Source organism: Phoca vitulina, unplaced genomic scaffold (assembly GCF_004348235.1).
Source record: "Phoca vitulina isolate PV1807 unplaced genomic scaffold, GSC_HSeal_1.0 scaffold82, whole genome shotgun sequence".
In the NCBI taxonomy this organism is placed as follows: domain Eukaryota; kingdom Metazoa; phylum Chordata; class Mammalia; order Carnivora; family Phocidae; genus Phoca; species Phoca vitulina.
In genome coordinates, this window is record NW_022589785.1 from 2,482,006 (window position 1) to 2,505,162 (window position 23,157).

The following is a 23,157-nucleotide window of genomic DNA, read 5'->3' on the forward strand; positions in this document are numbered from 1 at the left end:
TTTTATTTGTTTTTTTAAAGATTTTATTTATTTATTTGACAGAGAGAGACCTAGCAAGAGCGGGAACACAAGCAGGGGGAGGAGGAGAGAGAGAAGCAGGCTCCCTGCCGAGCAAGGAGCCCGATGCAGAACTCGATCCCAGGACCCTGGGATCATGACCTGAGCCGAAGGCAGATGCTTAACAACTGAGCCACCCAGGCGCCCCAGTATTTTATTTTTTAAATCTGTGCTGCACTTTTAGCTATATCTGCTTTTTCTCTCTTTTTCTGCCTGTCCTACAAATACATGTTCACATAGATGATCAGTCCCTAGAAATGAGAGTATTTTTATCTTTTTTGCAAGGTTTGCCCTTCTGGATCTTCTTCTATATTGCTTTTTAGTTTCTTACTGTTCTTACTCCCATTCTTCTTTTCTCTCTGGGTTTATTTTTCTGATAACTTGTTGGGTTGGTCACCTAGCTCATGGGTGGTATTCCTTCCTAACATATACCGTGCACATCATCGCTCAGGCTGCTTAGCTTGGCACCCCTCCTTACCAGTTGGGGCTAACGCATGTACAGATTTTGAATGCTACCTGTGAATATAAACATTTTGGGCTACACGTTTTTCTTTTCAATGCTACTTTAACTGCATCCCACTAATTTTTATGGGATGTTAAATTAATTTTATTCTTAAGCTATCCTGTAATTTACATATTCCTGAAAGCACAGAAGCAGAAATAAAATTATATGTTGTACTTTATTGGGTGAAAATGAGATTGTTTGTGGTCCACTGCACGAATTTCCAGTCTTGAACAAATAAGAAACATTTTCGTTGTTAATAAAGGAAAACCCACAAACACCCAGGGTGGCTTTGGAGGCACCTATCAGTTTAGATATATAGTATTTTCTCATTTCTATTATGAGCACTTTTATGGTTCATATGTTGTTTAGTGCATTTTAAAACATCTAAGTGACTGGAAACTTCCATTATTTCCTTGTTATTAGTGCTAACTGAATTGTACTGTTCTGTGATACGGATTCCTCCGTATTTGCGGAGGATTGCTCTGTGGCCTGTGCAGGATCTGTTTCCAGAATATATTCCAGGTGTGCTTGGGAAGAATGTAGGTTCCTGTCAGGGACCAGGTTCTCTGCAGTTCCATTTCACAAGCCTGTTTGCTGAGTTGTTTAAATCTACTGTATGCTTACTGCATTGTATCCTTCATCTGTCAGTTTCTGAGAGTAGAAGGTGAGATCTCCCGTTATAAAAGTACAGTCTTGGGGCGCCTGGGTGGCTCAGTCAGTTAAGCGGCCAACTCTTGATTTCGGCTCAAGTCATGATCTCAGGGTCCTGGGATCAAGCCCCAGGTTGGGCTCTGCGCTCAGCAGGGAGCCTGCTTTAGAATTCTGTCTGCCCCTCCCCCCATTTGCTCTCTCTCTCTCTAAAATAAGTAAGTAAATCTTTAAATAATAATAATAGTGCAGTCTTCCAAACCTATAGTTCTGCCAATTTTTATCAATTTTGAAACTGTATGATTAGCTGCATACAAATTTAGAATTTTGCCCTTCGGCTAAGGTTTTTTAACATTAGAAAATGGATCTTTGTTTTTATTAGTGCCTTTTATTGTCTATTTTGTTGATCCTTTTATTGTCAACCATTGGTCCTTATGCTTTGGTAGGTTTGATTTTTTTTCTCCCCCCAAAGAGGCATATCGTTTTTTAAAGAGCATGTGGCATGTTACCATCATCATCATTCTTTTTGTTTAGTTCGTTCAATTACATTTATAATTACTAGTAATCTTCTTTCTTTCATACTATATTTGTCCTGCTTTTTAAAAATGGTTTCTGTTGCTATTCCGTCTTTTTTCTATTCCTTTAGATCAACCAAGTTTTTAAAACTATTTTTTTCCCCTCCACTAACTAGTTTGGTATAACCCTTTATTTCTATTTGTGTGTTTTGATGTACTTAACTTACACTAAAAATAATCTTTTTGTTCTCTTCCTAAACAACCTATAACACTTTAACTTCCTTGTTTTACATATTATTGTCCAGTATTTTAATTTTTTATTGCTATTCCAATGAGATGTTAGGGTTTTTTTTTTTTTAAAAATTTCATTTATGGGCGCCTGGGTGGCTCAGTTGGTTAAGCGACTGCCTTCGGCTCAGGTCATGATCCTGGAGTCCCTGGATCGAGTCCCGCATCGGGCTCCCTGCTCGGTGGGGAGTCTGTTTCTCTCTCTGACCCTAACCCCTCTCATGTGCTCTCTCTCATTCTCTCTCAAATAAATAAAAATCTTTAAAAAAAAAAAAAAAGATTTCATTTATTTGAGAGAAAGCCCAGGTGGGGGAGGGGCAGAGGGCAAGGGAGAAGCAGGCTCCCCACTGAGCACAGAGCCAGATGTGGGCTCGATCCCAGGACCCTGAGACTATGACCTGAGCCAAAGTCAGACGCTTAGCCGACTGAGCCACCCAGGCGCCCTGGGATGTTAAGTTTTTATACAATCAGTATTTGTTGTTGTTGTTGTTTTTAAGGATTTTATTTATTTATTTGACAGAGAGAGAGAGTCACATTTACTTATTTGTCCACTAGTCCTTCATGCTTCTCAGACTTTTACACAGAGGATTGTTTTCCTTCTTTCCGGAATACTTTCCTTGGAAGTTTCTTTAGTTACAGGGATCTTTTGGTAATGAACTCTGGTTTTGTCGGCACACTTACACAACTGTGGATTTTCTGGTCCTCCAACTATGATCACAGATCAGAAGCATTCAGTCTCCTAATTCACCACCCACCCCAGGTGCCCTGTGCCTCAGAGCCGCAGAAGCCTGCCTGCAGGTTGGCTCTGTGCGCCCTCTCTTGGGTTCTCCTCCTGGCAAACTGAGGCTACGGTGTACGTATGAGACTCCAGATTGACTCACTGCTCGTTAGCGACACACGGCCGTTCTGTGTACTGCAAAGAAACCTAGAAAGTGTGGGACGTGTACAGAAAGTGATTCAGATAACAGCACTTAAAACCAAGGGAACTCATGCTTTAATAGACACTGAAATCACAAAGGAAGGCCAAGTGCCTTAACAATCTCAATAAAAATATGAAGTTCTTTTTACATGGTAAATTTTGTAATATAAAAAGTTTAATGCCATCTGGAAACTGTAATTTACAAAAAAGTCCACATAGGCCAAAGATGGCTAACACTGCATACAAGGGGGGTGAGTGCCAAGTGGGGAAGGCATCTGAGGAGGGGAGAGGTGACCGCCTGTGTCCTTACAGGGAACATCTTCGAAAGATCTGTTACAAACAAGGGCCCAGTCCACAAACCACATGTACAATCATTTTAGGTAAAACAACAAAATGTTTGATGAAAATTATGCCGTTTTCACCTCTTGCCTACTTACTGAAAGCAACCAGAGGATTGCCTGGTATTTTTTCCAAACTGAACTGAACTAACAAAGTGATCATGGGAGGCGGTGGGACAGGTACCTTTCGGGGGACTTGCTACAATGACCACCTGCTGAGATCCACGGGGATAGCACGAGCGGGATAAGGACGGCGTGTGCAGCCCCTCATCTCCTGCCGGGACCCCGAGAGTATCCGTGTGGGCCAGGACACGTTTCAAACGGGATGGAGGTGAGAACGTTTTCGTTTCACTACACACTAATGTGGACTAAAATGTTAAGTTTTAGAGCTCATTTTGTCTTGGTATTTTGATTTAATTGAAATCAGTGAAGTAGTTGAGTAGTTCGCTGGTACCAATTAAGATAGGATCTACTACCTTACTTTGTGGTCATACCAAGGTGTCTAGGAGAGGGACATTTTATTGCTTGTGTTGAGTGTATCTGCGTCCGATGGAGTAGCACAGGGGCAGGGCATTCCAGTTTCCTGAGCTGAAAAAGAAATCTATCCAATGCTATCTGCATATAGTGAGGAAGAGATATTTTTGTAAATTTTACCCACGTCCATTGGCTCATCCAGATGGGGCGAAGAGCCACGGACTCTGCAGGAGTCATTTGCTTCTCTCCGCGTGGCTCAGGGTTCCCAGGCACGCCAGTTTTATCCACAACTTGACACTCACTTTCCCTAGACTATAGAAACAAAACATTCTAATTGTCTGTCCCCTATACCAGGAGTCAGCAAACTTTTTCTTAAATGGTCAGGTATTAGGTATTTTAGGCTTTGTGGGCCAAGAGGCAAAATCAAGAATATGATGCCTGTACTTACAGAACTATTTAAACGTGTCAAATCCATTCCTATCTCATGGCTATAAAAACCCAAGCCTCTGACCAGATTTAGCCTGTGGGTCATCATCTGCCAACCTCTGATCTGTACAAAGAAATCTGTGGATTAGACAGTCTCACATCATTTTTAAGTGCACACGTTTTTCAGGGGAGGAGCCTGAAAAAGTTACTTTGATTTGACATCCATTTCACTCATAAAGAAAACACCAATACTGACAGTAAACATAAAGAAGTGGCAACTCTATGGTGATTTTTAGGTTGGTCCTATCATTTTTGTCATGTTTGCTTTCCTTCATCAAAGCTTCTATCTAGGACAAAAAAAAAAAAAAAAAAAAAAAATCACACCATTTGGTTTGGTTTTCCAACATGAAACCTAAAACAACAATGTAGTTAGGACTAAAACCAGGTTGGGGTCCATGAGTCCTCCTCGCTGGCTTGGTAACCGTGGGGAGCGGTCTGGGTGGCAGCGTGCACCGGAGGTGGACAAACGGGTGCACTCACATGGGGGGCACAGACCCCAGGCCTGTCCTCCAGGGCTCCTTGGCACTTGGGAAAGAGGCTGAGATTGCTGAGAAAGGGACAGCCTAACTATCTACATAGGGATTCAGAAACTGAGGTTTCGTTTTTGTTGCTGAGGACCTGATTTTGCTATCTAAATGCACAGTGCTATAAACTTGCTTTCATTTGCTACTCTGGTACTTTATTACGGTTTATTTGTTCCCTACTGACATAAAGAACCTCATAAGTGCTTGCTTCTTTATAAAGGATTTGTCTTCCAGTGTTGGGGTCAGGGCTAGAACGGGACATCCTTAGTTCTTCTTTCGCCAACATGGCTGCTGGGGTAAAGGCAAAAACCTCCATGACATAGCCAAATAAATATTCTCCTTTCCTCTTTTCACGGTACACCAAAGAACAGGGCAAGTGGTCAGGGTATGTTTAGAAAGTAAGATCCTACCCAAAGTTAAAGACTCTACTTGGAGGTCTCCTGCCAGGCCTTGCCTGTCTACTCCATGTGGTATGGGCCACGTGGCTGCCCACCTCTGTGGGACACCCCCTTGTGGGCAGAGTGGTCAGGTTTTCATTTTAGAGTTATGTAAAAAGAGTTTATGTAAATTCTCCCACTAAACTTAGTACTAATAGGATTTTTAGCATTTCATTCCTTTATAAGTTAATGCTCACCCCTACCCAGACTACCTTTTGTCTCCGCCCAGCTGGTAACTTCTGTGTATGGTCACAGCTGGAGGAAAAGTCCACCCCTGTTTGTCCAGGACAACACTTTCAGGAATATCTATTTCCCTGCCCAGCCATAACTCGGATGTCAATCCCCGCAAAAGCCCCCCGTTTCTCAGGCCATGGACGTGAAAGTCCTGTGGGAAGGGAGGGGGCTGGTCCCCACTAAAGGCGAGGGTGCCCGAGTGGCTCGCAGCCGTGCGGTGCCGGGGCCTGGGAGCAGGGGACAGATTTAGAGAGGAGAGGTGTTCGAGGCCTGGAGTTGGGAGAAGAGAATAAAATGAAGCAGCTGCTTAAAGGGAATGGGAGCTGTAAGTTCCATTCTGGTTAAGTCGAGTTAGCCGTGGGATTTTTTTTTTTCTTTTATGTTTACAAGGAAACGGAGTATTTCAACCTTTCCCCCCCAAACTTGATAGTTACTTATTGATGACTATTCAAAATCTGACATTTTAAAAAATTTGAGCTTTTAAAAATAATAGCTATAAATGCAAAGTACTATTGATAATAAAACCGAGTTGTTTATCCACGTACAAAAAAGGTCAGTAATGTTTTAAAAGCACAAAGTTGCATTTTAAATCACAATTGCATAGTTCTAAAATGCCTGGAGAAGAGTTACATAAAATTTTTAAGAAAATTCAAGTTTGGCTGACAGTGGGGCCCCAAGGACATCTGCAGAGCTCGATGGAGCAGAGCCGAGTTCAGGAAGGCAGCGCTGCTGAAACATGAATTATTGCATTGCTACCGTGCTGGGACGCGGATCAGGAGACCAAAATCGCTACAGTTTGGTGACACATCACTGGCATTTTAAAAACCATTCTGTTTTTGGCTAATATCACACTTCCATGTAGAATTCAACTTAGATTTTATATATCCCACCCCCAACCAGCACCTGAAAGCCTTAAAAAAAAAAGCCCTATTTGTATTTCTGTGTATAAAAGGTACTGCATATCTACCTCTTAGCAAAATATGTGCTCCCCCTTTCCTCTCCCCCACCCCAGAACCATGGCCGTTTTTGTACAAAAAGTCCTGTTGAGGAATCACATCAAAGATGACAAGCAGGGAGTTCAAGGTAAACATTGGGTGAAGTGTGTAGAAAACTGCCTGGGCCTCCCGTGCCAACCCCACAGAAGTCCTGGCTCCCGGTGAGCGTGGCCCAGAGTCACCAGCGGCCGTGTGCGTGGTGGCCCGCGCCCCGAGGGCGCGCCCAGCGTGAGGTGGCTGGCGGTTGCGTGGGGTGACAGCACTCGGCCGAGCGGGGAGGCCCCCTGCGGCTGCTGCACCCTGAGTCCGCGGGTACAGAAGATGCTTTAGCATTTGGAGGAAGGAAAAAATCTTCCAGAGGACAGAAACTTGTAGCCGTTTCCAGAAGGCAGTCTCAGCGGGCGGGCGGGCGCGGGCGCGGGGGGCCCGGCGGGCAGGGGCAGCGCGCCCAGCGCCGTGGTCTCCGTGCGCCAGTGGCCGTTGGGCGGGGCTTTCTGGGGCGCTTCTCCGGGCGGCTGCAGGGACAGCTCCTTCAGTTCCAGCTTGTCCACGCCCTCCTCCTTCTTGGTGTGCCGCGGGGACAGATTGAGCAGACTGAGCACGTCCCTCTTGGAAGTCATGGTGCCGGGGGCGCCCCGGAATATTTTCATGGGTCCCGTGGGAGGCTGGGGCGCGCTCTGCCAGAACATCTTGAGGTTGTGGACGGCCTGCACCTTCTCGTCGATGGCCGCCATCTTCAGTCTGTCCACGTCGGCGGCGTCGGCGGGGCTGGAGCGCGCGGAGCCGGCCGAGGAGTAGGACAGGGCTGGGGACGGCGCGCTCCCGGCCGGAGACTGATGGCCCGAGCTCGGGGACGCGTTCCTGGGGGACTTGGCGATGTGGGCGCTGTACGGGGAGCTGGGGTACTTCAGTTTGAAGAGAGGCTGGTCGGGGAGAGAAGTCTGGGAGTCGGAGGCGGGCGACGGGCGGCCACTGTGCTGGCTCGGGCTGTCCTTGACGGACGCCTCGGAGGCCGTGGGGCTGCTGTAGCCTGAACTCACCTTGGGGAGGGACGAGCTCCTGGCTGGGGGCTTTGGTTTCGCGGGGACCGGCGACGGCTGGCTCCTGGGGTGCGAGAGCGCCGGCCTGCTGAACGCGCTGGTTTCGGACGCTCGGAAGACGGCCGCGCTGTGGGGCGCAGGGCCACCCTCCTCCGGGCTGCTGCTCTGGCCGGCCTGGCCGCCGCCCCTCTGCAGGCGCTCCACCGCCATGAGATGACTCTGCGTCTCCTCCAGAATCTTCTGCGCCAACTCCTGCGGATCGAGCTTTGGGTTGCTTTCTTCTTGGGATTTCACGGTACTGTCCGTTTCTGTGCTAGACTGGTCTGACTCCCCTGTGTCCGAACTGGCCAGCTTTCCCACCTTCTGGAAGGGGGAGTTTGGGCTGGGAATGAGAGTCACTTTAACTGGAGAATTTGGTGTGCTGACGCTCCCCTTGGAGCTTACCGACACTTTCATACCCGCAGCCGGCCCCGCGCGGGGCTGTTTGTGATCTGGCGAGAGGCGCGTCGGCCTGTTTTCCTGGTAGGCCGCCAAAGGCTCCGTGCTGATGATGGAAAAGCCCTCGTATTCGTCTTCGTCTTTGCCGCCGGCAGGGCGGGTCTGGGGGGACAGCTGGCCCCGCGGCAGGGCGCATCGCTGTGGGTAGGCGTTCTTGGACCGCTCGTAGTCCTGCCGGCCGCGGGAACCCCCCGCTTCCGAGCCAGCCTCGGGCTTGGAGACAAAGCTCATGGAGGAGGCGATGGAGCTCAGGCTGTACACGGAGATGGCGTCCGAGGCGATGCTGTCGGCGGCGGTGGGGGAGAAGGGGGGGGTGCTGGTAGCTCAAGGGCAGGGCGTTGGAGACAGACTGGGCCGAGGCCAGAGACTCCAGGGAGGACGAGCTGTCGAGGCTGAGGCGCTTGGGGAGCTCAGTAGAATCTAAGACAGGACATAGGTGCCCAGAGGGCGGTTAGAATTCTCTACGGTTTATTCTTTCAAAATCGCAAGCATCCTCATATGCACAGAAGCTAGTGGGAACCGTGCAAGTGCTACTCATGCACGACTTGCATTTATCTCATGCTCCCTGAGCACACAGTCCTGCTGGAGAGAGTAAATGTGATGCAGGGCCCAGAACACTCGGGAGAACTCCAGGCCCAGCCAGCCCCAGCCCCCTACCACGCCGTCTCCACCCCGTTCTCATCTCACCTGACCCCACGTCGGCCTCGGGCTCCGACCCCGGCCTAAACCCACAGCCGCCACCCTCCACGTTTCAGCGGCTCCACGCCGTCACTTACGCTCACTGTCCGCACTGCCTGTCCTCCCACCTTCTCTCAACCCGCTCCACCCGGGCCTCTGCCCTCCCCAGACGTCCCCGGGCAGCCGTGCTGCCAAGCCCAGTGTTCACCGCTCAGGTCTGCAGTCGGCCCTCGGCCCCGGCCCCCACTGACCACGCCTTCCCGGCCCTGCTCATCCCTGTGACCTGTGAGCCCCCCCCCCCCCGCCACAGGACACCGCCCTCCCCTGCAGGGCCTGCACCCCTTCTCCGTCTCCGCGCTGGCCTCTCCCGGAACCTCGGCCTCATGTACCCAGCTGTGGGGGGAGCTTGTCTGATGGAGATTTCAGAACGGAACATGTCCAAGATGGAACTCAACCCCCGCCTCCTGCCACTTTCAAGGTCTCAGCAAAAGGCAGGCCCGTTCTGGCCTTTGTTCCGAAAAACAAGGGCTCACCTTTGACCCGCCCTCTGTGTCTGACTCACAGCCTTCAGCGGATCGCGGGAGTTCTGCCTTCGAACCGCGGCCCCCGCTGTCTTCATGCAGCAGCCGGCCGTGCCCCCGGCGCCCCGAAAACTGCCTGTGGCCTGAGCCGCGGGGCACCGCTCCTCCCTAGTTCGTCGGCCCGCTGCCACCCTGTCTCGTCCCTTCCCCCGCGCGTCTTCACGGCCCTCGGCAGCAGCCCGTCTCTACCGCACGTGTCGTGAGTTCGCCAGAGCGGGGTTTTTGTTCACTGCTCTTGCACGGTCCCGAACACAGCCACACAAAATACTTGTCCGTTCCTCTCCCCCTTCCCCAAACGCAGCCAGACGTGTGCCGGCGCCCGTGGCGTGGGGGTGCGCGCGGGGGGCGCTTACCGAAGAGCGCGAGCAGAGACTGCAGGGCAAAGTGCATGGTTCGCCGGTTGGCCTGTTTGCCGGTTTTCAGGATGACCTCCTCCTGACCCACTTCACAGAGATCGAACCCTAGAGGAACAAAGACTGTCGGTCCCCGGCCACGGGGAAGGGTCCCTGTCCTGGAGAGGAGGAGCGCCGCAGGGCTGCCCGCCCCGTCTCCCGGGAACCCCCCGCGCCCGGCCCGGGCTGCCCCGGGGGCCTGTGAACCTCCTGCTCCCCCTCCCGGAGCACCGGCTCCGTTCCTGCTCCCGGTACGGCTCGGGAAGGTGAGCTGCCTTCTCCATTCTTTCCCTGACTCTGAGGACAAAAACTGGCCACTCCCCTCAGCGCGGGCTCCGACATTTAAAGCTGGTGCCTGGGAAGGTGGAAGCTTCTCAAGGGCACGGACGGTGTCCCCAGACACGGCCAGCGTCTGCCACCGAGGGCTCAGAAACGAGCGGGCTCTGCCCACGGAGAACCGGGCCTCTCGGCTGGGCCACCTGCGCGGGCCGTGCGGGCACTCACGGTTCCGCCGAGGCTCGGGCCGGGCCGCCCGAGGGCAGGGGCCGCGAGCGCAGGAGGCCCGCCGGCGGCCGCCGCACTGAGACCAGGAGCCCGCAGAGCGCCCGGCACCCGTCGCCCTGGGCAGCGCACAGGCGGAAGGCGGACGCCATGGCCTGTGTCCGCAGACGGGCTTTAGGGCCAGAGGAGCCCGGGCCCCGCACGTGTGCGCTCCGCCTGGAACAGTGGAAGCCCTTGGTGCTGAGGGCCCAGGGGGCAGGGCCCCTTCCCTCCTCCCACGTGCGCTCCGGTGACAGGGTCTGTGACGCCCGACGCCGCCCGTGCGCCGCGAGCCGCGTGGTTCCTGACAGAGTCGTCACCAAAGGAGAAATGTGTCTCTGTTTTTATTCTCATGCAGGGATTCTGGTGTTGGTCTGAGGCTGTCATTCCTCTGGGAATTTGGTTCACTCCACGAGCTACCTCAGCCTTCCCGTTGCTATGGGATATTTTCCCCTCTGACCTCAAGCAGAAACTCTCCCTGAAAGCAACAGGAAGGTCTCGGAGAACTCAGCATTTAGAAACAAATAACTAATATAAATGTTTTAGTTTCTCTAACTAAATGATGACTCGGTTACGCCAACAGAACGGCGGTGACGGGTTGTGTTGGTCCTGCTGGGTGCTGAGGGCTGGAAAGCGGGCACTTCTAGGAGCCTCAGAGCCCTCAAGAGTGAGGGGGTCACTTCTCCAAATGTCGGGCCTGCAGACACGTTTCCTCCCCCCGCCCCCGTCTCAGGCCACGGGATTAAAGGATAAGTATGTGCACACTGACTCACCCCTTGAGTATCAGTGGATTTGGAAAACGTGGAGGCCGTCAGTGAAAATAACCCACCATCCGTCCCAACACCAGGGAGAGCCAGTGACACACCTGGAAATACCCAGTTCACAGGCGAGGGGGGCTGCCTCTGTCGCACCCACACCGAAGGGAGGTGTAGGCCCTGCGTGAGGAACACAGCTTTTCCTTTATAAAAAAAAAAAGGCCTTGGCTCCGTCTTCCCTCACCTGTGTCCTGTCACTGCCCCAAGGCCAGCCCTACAGCCCGTTCTGGAAGGGAAAGAGATCCCTCTTGGGTGTGGACCTGGCCTTTCTCACTGTTGGTCCAATCGCTACTGACTACATTTATCTAGATATAAATGTACTGTGTTTATGGCAAGAAGACTACGCGTTAAGCCAACAGAAACAAACACATAGTTCAAATCATAAAAGGATGTGAGAACATCTACTTAGAGGGATTCAGAGTCCCTGTGGGGCTTTGGGGGTTTGCCCATCAAAAGCAAATGGACCGGCCCTAAGTTGCGGTGGGCTGGGCAAGGTCATCTGCAAAATGGGTTAGAAGAAAGGCCTAATGCAATGAAATCCAGATTTCACAAGCAGAAGAAAATTCCTTTTGAAGGATTGGCTGCCCTGCCATGTCGGACAGCGACTGGTCCCCATAATAGTGAATTTAGGCTGTGTCATCCTCCAAAGAGTCCCCACTCTCTGAATTTAAGAACCCACAGGATTTGCCCCTCCTCTGCCCCTATGCCCCGCACCAGCGTGTGGGCCTGATACCTGTGCTCATGGACAGCTCTTCCCTCGGCCTGGATCTTTCTTCCTGAAGACACCCTCAGGCTCTCCTGGTCTGCCCCAGCTCCCGGCCTCCCACCCCTTCAGCAATCACCGTGACCCTGATGCTCCTCTCTATGATGGTACCCCCGCACCTGAGGGGCTTCCTCTCCTTAGATTAGGTACTTACTAGACCCGAAAACTCTAAGAGGGCCGGGCTTGTCCTCTGCTCAGTGCTGCGTCCCCCGTCCTGGCATAATGCCTGACACATAACAGGTGTTCAGAGAAAAGCTTGGGAAGTGGTGAATGGCTCCCAGGCAAGTCGTACCGGCACTTAAGTGGGACAGAAGGGCAGCTCACAGCCCCTTGTGGCATTTTATCAAAAAATGCATCTCTGAAAGCAGCAATTATGCCAGGAGCTGCCTCAGCCACGTTACGATGTAAAAAAAGGAAAAGTGTCCCGGATGAACAAGGATCCTGGTGCGTGCAGTTCTAGATCCCTGGTTTCAAATCAGACCTGGTTTCAATAGTACGGTAGAGACTGACCTTGAAACTGTTATTTTAGGACTTTGTTTTCTTTAGCTTTTAATCATGGCTTGACTCCCAACAATGCTGACATCTAGCAGCTTTCTATCAAGATGAGGACTAGAAATGAGAGAGATGAAACCAAAATGTCGGGAAATGGAACAAGGCAGGAGGGCCATCTGTCAAGTGTGCTAAAGTGCTGGAATCTCCGAGTCCACCATCTATCCGTGATATCTAAGAAAACACCGAGGCCCCTGAGACACTACCAGCTTCACCCAACAGAAACCAGGAGAGACGGAGTTTTCCAAAAGGGAACTGCACGAAGCAGTTAAGGACGCTCTGCCCTACCTAGAGCCGCCAGGAATTCATGGCAGCCCGGGAGGCGCCACAGCTGCACGCTGATGGAGACCTGGATGGGGGCCGAGGCGAAGTCCTGCTCCTTCTCGCCGGCCTGCAGCTGGACCAGCACCTGGTGGAGCTGAGCGAGGAGAACAGCGTGAGCGCGCCGCCTTCCCGGCGCCGCCTTCCCTCTGGCCCGCCTAGGATGTGTCCCCGCGTTACTCCTGTGTCACCTGCTACCGGCATCCCTGGTGACCTTAATGTGTATCGCACTGCAAATCCCTTTTACGGTGCCTCAGGCCTGCTGTCGTGTCTCCTCTCGGGAGGCTCGGGGGGGGGGGGGGTAGTATCACAGGGCAGGGGCGGCCTCGCCTCTTCCTTGGCGCACACTGGTGGCGGGGCTCGGGGACCAGAAGAGGGGTGGGCTGTAGGACCGGTCGTCTCCCTCTTTTTTTCTGAGTCCCTTGATGCTCTTGAGTTACATGGTGCAGTGGAGCCCGGCGTCCCGTCCCCGAGCCGCAGTGCTTGGGGAGGAACCCACACACCCCCTTCGAGGGCCCCGGGCGCGTCGGGTCCCCTGAGTCTACTCAGGGGCCCTGTGTGGTGGGTTCTCAGTGTCACTCACTCAAAGTCACTTCTGCCCCTGCTGTTCTGGTGGAACTTGAGAGGTCAAATCGAGAACACAAGAAGGGTGGAGCAGGAAAGGGGGAGGCAGAGCAGAGGAAGGGGGCAGCCAGCTGCACGGGCGGCCCGGAGCGCGTGGGGGGCGCGTGCACGCGGCTCTGAGCGACAGCACGTGCGCCCGAGCTCAGAGCACCGCAGGGGACGCAGGGGGTGGGCGGGTTGAGGGGCTCACCTGACAACAGTTGCTACTTAAAGTCGTACTCACCATTCCAACCATATTTTTAACAGCCTTCGGCGAGCAGATTATAAGAAAAGAAAGAAAAAGAGAGAGAGAGAAGAGAGTTTAGACTCAAGCACAGGTTGTTATGCACACGAGCTGACGACTGCTGTAGGAAGCACCGCGGCGGCTCCGACCGGGAGGGGAGAGGAGCGAGAATCAGCAGGGACACGCAGGAGAAACAGCCACACCAGGCCAGACGCGGTCAGGGGCAGCCAGGCCCTCCCTCCCTTGCCAGGAGAGAGGCGGGGCAGGCAGGGGGCACAGAGGGCACGGAGAGGCCACTCTAGACACTGAGGGCCACGGTTCCAGAGTGATTCGAGAAATAGCCCAGCACCTGCCGGCCCCGGGGGGGGGGGGGGCGGGGGGACGGGCAGCCGGGACATCTGCCTGCGGCCCTGCGGGACAGTAGGCAAAAAGGCCCTGTGATGCCGCCAGATGCAAGAAATTAAGCAGCTGGCTTTTCGGACTCAGCCTTGCCCTGCAAATGTAATTCTAACGTCCTCTTTTTTGTAGAGCGCAGGCTTCCAGCCCTCCTAGGTTCAGGATATCTTGATATGCCATGTTCTAGAAGGGCCTTCCTGATTCTCGTCCACAAGGAGACATAACACGCTCACTGCCAGATGAGCAGGAACTCAAGAAGGGGCCAGGTCATTGGGCTATGTTCCAAATCTGGGCTGGAAACCACCCCGGGTAGGTGGGAGGTTCCAGGCACCACTCAGATTTTCAGAGGCTAATCCCAGACATAGCAAGCTTTGTTTCCACACAGAAATATTTCCATTTACAATGAAATCTGATCAACAATAATGAGGTGTATTGTTTTTTCAAGTTATTACACTATGAGACGACCAGAGGGAATTGTTCCGTGCTCCTCAGGGTTGCTATACCAGCCAGAAGCCCTCCCCGACACAGCGGTCACCCCAGGGTTCACAGTGTCCCTCCTTCCCCTTGTTCCAGACCCTCACTGGCCAGTAGGAGGAGCGGGAGCTCTGAGGTCAAGCTGGGAAGGGCCTGCGTGATGCTGAGAGAATCCTCCGGATTCCTGAATTAGACCTACATTCCTTTAAAAGAAAGCACGTTTTGAGAAACCTGCTAAGCAGTATCTTGCATTAGAAGTGACTCTGTGTCCACTGCTGCACCTCAGTGGCTAGTCTGTTTTAGGCAGGGCCATCCTCTGAGCTGGGCATGAGCATCAGAACCCTGCGGGGGAGCCGGCCGGGCCCACACCTGCTGGCTGAGTGTGAGAGCCACTTGTCGGCGGAAAAAGTTGGTGGGGGCGGGGATGACAAGGTGCAGGAGGCCACTGAATGGAGAGTTCAGGAAAAGCCCTGAGACTGCAGCTGACAGGGGCCTCTGAAGGCCCTACTGCTCTCAGCACCCAGCGCCCAGAGAGGATGGGCTCTTGCCCCCTGGACGTGCGCGTGAGGCGGGGGGGCTGTTTCGCCCCCAGCCCTCGTCCTTCCCGTCTAGTCACAGAGGCTGAAGGCAACAAGAGCGTGTCACTTGCAGATTCCTGGGTAGGGCCAGATCACCCTGTCTCTCCAGCGCGGCCCAGCGCTCAGGCCTGGGCTCAGCCGCCCTGGCTCAACTCACCCGGCTGATGAGCTGCTCGCCCGTCTCTGAGGCAGTGATGAGCTTGCAGAGGGCTTGGAGGGCAGGGTTGGGCAGACCTAAGGTAAGAAGAAGGCGGGTGTCACCCAGAGGGGCCCCCGCACCCACAGCCCCGCTGCCTCCCCAGGAGAAGAGCCTGAGACACTCCACATCGGTGGCGTGTGGGTCTCTGTGTAACTTGAGAAAGGAGAGAGGGGTCCCAGAGAAAGGCCAGTCCTCCAGGCGTGTGGTTCCATCTCAGGAGCCCGGCTCAGGCCCAGGCCGCATCGCCTCCTTGGAGCAAAGCACAGAAGGCAGCCATGGGTGCCTGCAGCCTGCCCGCCCCCGGGTTTGACCCCACGGCTCTGGCGGATCCAGAGCTGCCGACTGCGCCCGAAGGCGCTGCCGTGTGCCCAGCGTTCCTCCGTGGCAGCCCGGGGGAGGCAGGCCCTGCCGCTTCGGCTCTCCTCCAGGTAGGAGAGGTGTGTGTCTGCAACTCCTCGCTCCTGCCCCGCTGTGAGATCCAGCCCCCCCCCCCCCCGCCGCCGGGACGCAGGGACCACGGCCGCCAACCGGTGTGCCCACGCTGCCGGCCAGCCCCTCGGCGGCCCGCCTGGTGCTCACCCAGCAGGGACTGGATGGCGCTGCTGCACTGCTGGAGCCGGTCGCCGGGGTCGGAGGTAGGGAAGAAGACGGCCGCCGGCAGGCCGCTGGCCGGGGGGTCCAGCCGGAAGCCCACGGCAGTGAGCAGGGCCTGCCAGCCGGGGATGCCGCCCACTTTGTTCTCCACGCTCTGCTGGGACGTGTACATGGCGTTGCGCTGCCCGTTCTGGATGCGCTGCAGGGACTTCTCCACCTGGAAGGGAAGGGGGCAGTGAGGGGCCGCTCCGGTCAGCGGCGGGCCCCGTTTCTCTCCCGGCGCCTCTGGGACATGCGCAGCCCCAGGTGTGAAGCCAGGGCTGCCACCTGGGCGCCCCAGCCTGACGACCAGGACCCTGGAGCAACAGCCCAGCTCGTGAGGGAGGGGACCGAGGGAAACGCTGTCACTGTCCCAGCACCTGCGAGGCTGGGAGACTCAGAAGCGTTCTGGCCCTTCCCTAGCCCACGCCGCCCGCCCCAAGCTCTCCTCCCCAGACACTAAGACCCACTGTCAGGCCAGGGCCTGCTCCAAACCACGGGATGGCTCCCCATCACTAGAATAAACCTTCAGGCCCTCCAGAACCACCTCGTGGCCCACAGCCCTCACGTACACGGGCGGTACCCATCCCAGGGCTGGGGCCGGTGGTGCCCTTCTTCCTGGGGCCCCTGACTCACCCTCCATGCCACAGAGTGGCCTCTGGAACCTTCGCCTCCCCCTCCGCCTCAGGTACCCCTCCCACCTGCCAGGGCCTAAACCCGTGCCTGGCACCTATGGGCTGAATTTGTCCGAGGAACCACCAAGTTAACGCCCCCGTGAACATTCCACGGCACTTCTGGCGGCCTCGGGCCTTCCGCACGGTTTCTCTCTCTAGGGGAGATCTCAGGCCGTCCTGGGAGGCCGCATGCCCTGGGGCGCGTGGGCCATCGCTAGAGGGGCGAAGAGTCACCGGGGTGTCACCTGAGACTTCTCTTACAGTGCAACCTGGGATGCTGGGGGCTGACCTCACAGGCGGGAGGAAACGAGTGGTCCTGGGCAGGACAACCTGCCAGGTGGCTTGCCATCGGGCTGAAGGTCCTCGGAGACGCACTGCCCACTGGGGTCAAGGGGTCCCAGGGCAGTTAGAAGGGGCCTGGTCTTTTCTAAGAAAAGCCGCCTGGGAGCTGCAGCCAGGAAGGAGGGGACTCTAGGGTGACAGGGACCAGAAAGGATCCTAATATTGAGCAGCTGAATGGCTCTGTGCAGTTTCTAGGAACAGGTTAATATCAGTTAAGAGAGTCTCGGCAGCTTCTCAAGGCGCGTAAGCACAGCTACCCCGGAGCAGGTGCCGTGGGCCACCTCACGTCTGGCCCGAGAGCTGCCCGGGGTTCTCAGGTGACAGGTGCCATCATTCCTACCCTGTCACACGCTGGTTTCAGGCAGAACACCAAGCTTAAGAGATGCACAGGACTGACCTACCACCAGGAGTGCACGGAGCCCCAGGCCCAGGGGGCAGCAAGTTTGCCCCACGGAGGGGTCGTGCCCCCTGGAACCCGGCCCCCAAACTAAACTGCCCAGCCAGGGCCTCCAGCCGGCTCCCAGAGCCTGTGTGGAATTCGTCCCCACGTCCTCCCTCTGGAGCTCAGACATGTCCTCCGGGGCAGGGCAGGGCAGCTGTTTGCATCGGGTCTGGAAGGAGCGCGGACGCCACGTGGACCCCGGCCTGAGGCTGGGCCGGTCTGCATTGCGCAGAACACTCCACGGAGGCTAAGGATCCTCAGTTGTTAGAAATTACGTTCCCGGTTATCAAAGTGGAAGGGTGCAACGTTTTCCGTCCCTGCTGCTTGGCTTGATCTGTAGCTTCTGACGTGTGGACGAGGATGTGAAGCCTCTGTCTGTACCCTCGGCCCTGCCCCGCCAAGGCTGGGACTGGCCAAATACTGGGTCAGCTTTGGACTCCTGCTCCAACCAAAGTTAGGGGAAGCCTGGTGCCATCTGACTTTAAAATATCCTTCCTCAGCCCCTAAGACCCTCCTGAGTGCCAGCTACTCTCACCTCTTCTCTGAGCCTCACAATAACCTGGAAAAAGTAGAAGTTTTATCCCCCCTTCCAGAGGACAAGACTGAAGCTCAGAGGGCCAGGTGACTTGCCCAAAGCTTCATGGCCCAGAAACAGCAGCAGTGTAGGCCCCAGGACGTTGGCCAGGAGGCCGCAGCCAGCCCCATGACACACGTCGTCCGCACTGCTCGCATGCCCAGCTCCACCTGTGGACGTGCGGGCACGACGTCCCCTGCTCATGCCCGCCGGAGCCTCCCCCTCTCGGGCACCTGCAGTGGCTCTCGAGGGCAGCGGGCCCTGCTCACCAGGTGCAGCAGCACTCGCAGGGCGTCGCGGGCACGCTCCGGGTGCTGCAGGATCTCCGTGAGGGCCTGGCCGATGAGCGATGAGGGGCTGTTCAGCTTCACGTCACTGCCGATGAGCATGAGCCCTGCGGAGAACACAGAAGGGCATCTCGGAGCCTGCCATCACCTCCACGGGGCAGCTCTGGCTGTTCCCCCCCCCCCCCCCCGCCCCGGCAACTCCCTGAGGCCTCCCGGCCACCCTGCCCCCAAGAGGGGCCTGCACAGCAAAGCTCCTCCCCGGAACGGCCTGCGGGAGGTCTCCCTCCCTGGGGGGCCCACCCGTGCCCTTCTGTCCCCTCCCCTTTAAGAATTAACGCCGTTTCACGGCCCGTGAGTGGTGAGCACGGTTCTGCGGGGAAGTAGCTCGGAAAAGTGCCTCTGTTCTCCTGCTGCACAGGAAGAGGGGCTGCCCCCCACTCCCCCAGGACCCTTGCCAGGCTTGGCCACCGATCCGCCCTGTTTCCCCGGAGACGCACCTGTGTCCATCTGGAACATGCCTGGGGACAGGGCCCGCAGATGCGGGGCGGGAGGGCGCGCTCCTCTCTGCTTGTGGGGACGGGCAAGCAGCCTGGGCTGCGGACGACCCACCCATCTGCTCGGATCCCGGCCCGCCCCCGAAGGCAGCGCCGGGGGAAGGCAGACAGCAGTCTCCTCAAGCCACCAAGCAACTCTGGAACCACACTGCCCCCAAATAATGGCCACAAGGGGTTTTCCAAGAGCATGAGTGAGCCTAGGCTGTTTCTAAGGCGAGCGGGGCAGCACGACTTAAACACCATCTCCACTAAGCCGTGACTCGTATATCGCCTGTTGCTAAAACAAGGACAAAAGCGCCACGTCCCTGAACACGGGAAGACGGGGAGGGGGCCCTGCAGAGAGGGGCAGGGGTCCTGTCGGCCAGGGCCCCACAGACCAGCGCCACGCCATGTGGGAGCACGGGGGCACACAGCAGAGCTCACGTGCTGCTGGCGGGCACGAAGCCGCTGCATCTCTGCCGCATCTCGTGGCAGCGGGCGCGGTCGGCGACATGGCCAGGCCCCGGCCCTCAGCGGACGGCCGCCCACGGGCGCTGTCAGCCGCCTGAGCAAACGGGATGGGTTCCGCTCGGTTTCGATTGACTCCCTTCCCGGCAAACACTGCAGCTGTGCCGTGTTTGTGACGCAAACAGATGTTTCCATTTCCTAACACGGCGGCTCGTGCACGGGGCAGGCGGTGCCCGGCGGGGGGTGGGGAGGCCCCGCCTCGGGGGGAAATGGCAGCAGCTCTAGCGGCACCTGCCAGCCACATTTATTTTGAGAGGAAGGGTAAGGGGGGGGGGCTGCACTGTGTGGGTCGGCGGCCTGTCCGGAGGCCCCACAGGTCATCCCCTGCCCCACCTCCCAGACCTGCGAGCCCCTGTGGCAGGCCCACTCAGAGCAGGCGCCGTCGGCCCTCCAGAACGTGCAGTACACGTGTCACCAGACACAGCCAACGAGTTACCACCCCTTGCTGCCCGTGAGGATGCCGAGCTTTAGGAAGGGCGAGTAACCTGCTCAGCTCACAGAGCCCAGATATGGAACTAGGTCAAGCCCAAGTGTTCCCATGACCGAACCTAGGGACTTTCCACCACGTGGCTCTTCGCCACTGTCCCGGGACTTCACGTGAGGGCGCCATAAAATGGGTCAACCAGCACACTCTAGTCCCAGAAGTCTACACTCCTACCCCGATGGCAGGCTGTTCTGCTGCTCCTTAGTCAAAAAGACTACTTTAGGGGCGCCTGGGTGGCACGGTCGGTTGAGTGTCTGACTCTTGATCTCAGCTCAGGTCGTGATCTCAGGGTGGTGAGATCGAGCCCTGCATCGGGCTCCGCACTCAGTGGGGCGTCTGCCTGGGATTCTTTCTCCCTCTCCCTCTGCCCCTCCCTGCTCACGCTGCCTCTCTCAAATAAATAATAAAATCTTAAAAAAAAACTCATACCACAGCGACAAGTGGCCGGCTTGGCAGAAGGCAAGAGTCTCAGCAAACAAGCGTCCCCCTGCTCCACCCCACGCCACCTCCCCGCGGTGGCCCGGCCTCCCCCCCCCACCCCCGCCCGGGAGGCCGTGAGGACCGAGCCCTGGAGGCCCCTGGCAGGCGGTGGCCAGCGGTGCGTGCTCCTACCTGCCCAGTTGGAGGGGTGTGAGAAGGCCTTGCTGCTCTGCACCACCTTCATGGCCTCCCCCAGGGCGGCGCTGGCTTTCAGGCCATTGAGCAGGGATGAGTAGAAGGCGTGGAGAAACATCTTGGAAGCGGCCACGGGCACAGGCCACAGAGACACGAGAACACACTGTGCGCCGGCAGCCAGGAAGGCCCGGGTCAGCGCGATGACGCCATCAGCCGTGACCTTGCTGTTGGACTCCTGCGAGGAGCCGAGGACCACCAGCTTCACGGGAAGCCGCAGGTCCAGGACGTCGGCGGCCGTGAGCAGCAGCTCCTGCAGGGGCGGGCAGTCCGAGATGCTCTCCCCGTCGCTGGCGTCGTCCTGCACGCGCAGGGACTCGGGGATCGTGTAGGGGTGGCCAAAGGAGCTCTTGCTGCCAGCAGGGTTGCCGTCGGCGCTGGGAGTGAGGACCAAGGCTGACAGTTTCCAAGAGATGTGGGTGGCAAAGTGGACACACTCGGCCTGGGTCAGGGCACTCATGACCCGTTCTTTGGTGGCCACGCTGCCCACCAGGGGCTGGCAGCCCAGCAGCTCTGACACCATGTACGCTTCCTCCTCGGCCGACGGCATGGGCCCCCACAGCCACCTGTCCATCACTGCCGACGGGAGCTTGGGGTTGCCCACAACAGCCGCCATGGACGTGGAGCTGGAGTACGTGGGCGGGTTCTTCCTCAGGTGAGACTAGGAGGGGAAGACAGACAAGCAGACCACCCCGCCCGTCAGACACCGGCTGCGTGAGCACAGGGCTCGGTCCAGCTCGGCTACACCTGTGCTCCCAATGACCTCGCTCACTCGAATTTGCAACACCGCTTTCACCCAGGTGCTCGTCCTACTGAGAATCACAGCTGCTATGCCAAGCTCTGGAAAAGCAGCACTGGATCTTAGGAAGGGCCCTTCCTGTTTGTTAAACCCTGGGGGGCGCTGCGGCAGGAGGCGAGGGTGGGTGGTGCTGGGCCTGCCCACGCGCCTCACGCCCACAGACCTCCCTGTGGGCCCCCAAACAGGGGGGCGACCCACTGCTGATGAGTCGGGGCTCTGAGGGGTGACAAAAAGCTCGTCAGTCTCAGCGGAGACAGGGCTGACCTAAGCCCCGTACAGCCACTAGGTGCTGAAAAGATTATACTTGTCATCTGCTTTATGTGCTGCCAAAGAAAAACACCACCGAATTATAAAATCAGCATAGAGAAGTCCAGCAAAGTTCTGATTTCCCCGCAATGAGGCCTTTTGATGCTTTTGGGGAAACACCAAGTATCAAATTATTTCAGAATAACCTTCTGATGGCTTCACGGTAGTGATGCCTCAAACTCTGGGCATGAGAGGTGCCTGCCGGGCGTGTCAAGAGACGGGGCTCTTCCACTCCCTGGCCAGCTTGCTGCTTTGTCGCCATGAAGTGTTCTTAACACGGGCCCTCTCTGATCCCCAGGGTGCCTCTGGTAGCAGGTGCAGCGAGCGGCACTCTGCGCGGGACAGCGTCCGACGAGGCCAGCTCACTTGGCATCTGGGAGTCATAGTCAGCCACGGACATGCCAAAAACGCAGAGAAAATCATTTCTTTCACTTTGAACTGACTCTGTCCCATGAGAAAGTTACCATTCAGCCACAGAAAACAGTCAAAACTAAGATTTCCAAAGCCCTGTGAGGCAGACGCTGACCTGGTTTGAACCATGTCAATGACCACGGTCAACAGAGGCCACAGCAGGTCCCGTGGGGGCCGTCCACACCCAGGGTCCAGGGTTTGGCTTCCTGAATGAGCCACTTTCTCCCACTGGGAGGAGTCCTGTCTGACCCCGCTCTGCCTGGCGGTCTGCGGGGCTCTGAGGGCGTGCTCAAAGTGCATGCCTGGCGGGTTGGGGCCCATGAGGGTCTGAAAGAGTCTGGAGAAGGGGGAGAAGATCAGGGTTGGCTGGAAGGCTCTCTAATCGGGTGGGCAGGCCAAGGGGGCTGTGGGGTGAGACCTCTGCTTCTGTGGACGGCCCACCGTCACCCTCTCGATTTTCACAGACATTTCTACTCACACTCTTTTGCTGAATGAGACCCAAATTCCTATCTGTCCCCTGAAAGCCACCTCATTTGTGTTCAGTTCTTTCATTGGCCTGTGGGGCCCTTTTCCACTTGACAGTAATCTTACGTGTCTGCCATCCCTGCCCGGGGCCCCTCTGCTGGGGGCACACTCAGCGCCCAGTCGGTGGTCATCGTGAGGGCAGCGTGCGCCGGGGGAAACCAGCTTCCTCAGACACTCGGCCTGGCCTCGAGCCTGACCCAGTCCCCCCAGGAGCTCACAGCCCTGATGTCACGGCAAAGACATTTTGAGAGAAAGGACACTGATCGTGTCTTCCGGAGATAGCAAAGACCAGTCAGGGGTCGGGGGGGGAGGCTGTCCCCCCACCTTCGGACAGATCTACTCCAAAGGCAGCCTCCCTGACTGCAAACTCCAGGGTGAACATTGGGAAGAGCTCACACGCTGCCCGCGCAGCCCAGTCTGGCCGGGAAGGCCATCCTCCAGGCCCGCACAGCCGGGCACCTGCAGTGAGCGTGAGGCTTACCTTGGACTGTGGGCTGAGGGAGCGGATGGAGGGGACAGCGATGAGGGCGAAGCGCTCGTACAGGTACTCATTGGAGGAGCTTCCCTTCAGGAGGGCGAAAGGGATGAGGTAGAGCTCCCCCTCCAGAACCAGGACCAGCTGCCGGTGCCGGCCCACGGGGCCGCTGGAGTGCATCAGGCCCTGCAGGGAGGCACGGGGCGCCTGAGTCCAGGCCCAGCAGGCGGCGGCCTGCCCGCACCGGCCGCTACCGGGCCACGAACCAGATGCGCCCGGGAAGCACCCGGCAGGCCCACGGCGCCCATGGCAGGGCGGGGGGGGGGGGGGGGCTTGGGGCACTGCCCACAGGAGCATCACCAAATGGGGGCTTCTGCCCGA

General features: G+C 56.5%; 1 protein-coding gene across 1 annotated transcript in view; it reads right to left on the reverse strand.

Annotated features, from left to right (window-relative positions):
* Nucleotides 1-2,999: 2,999 nt before the first annotated feature.
* The window catches only part of TTC28 (tetratricopeptide repeat domain 28), a 614,295-nt gene continuing 594,137 nt past the window's right edge, over nucleotides 3,000-23,157 (reverse strand). The window contains 10 exon segments of the mRNA XM_032394986.1: nucleotides 3,000-8,270; nucleotides 8,272-8,378; nucleotides 9,571-9,678; nucleotides 12,565-12,694; nucleotides 13,445-13,468; nucleotides 15,050-15,126; nucleotides 15,671-15,902; nucleotides 18,026-18,150; nucleotides 20,201-20,921; nucleotides 22,783-22,962. Coding sequence (XP_032250877.1) covers nucleotides 6,747-8,270; nucleotides 8,272-8,378; nucleotides 9,571-9,678; nucleotides 12,565-12,694; nucleotides 13,445-13,468; nucleotides 15,050-15,126; nucleotides 15,671-15,902; nucleotides 18,026-18,150; nucleotides 20,201-20,921; nucleotides 22,783-22,962 — 3,228 coding nt within the window. The 3' untranslated portion in view covers nucleotides 3,000-6,746.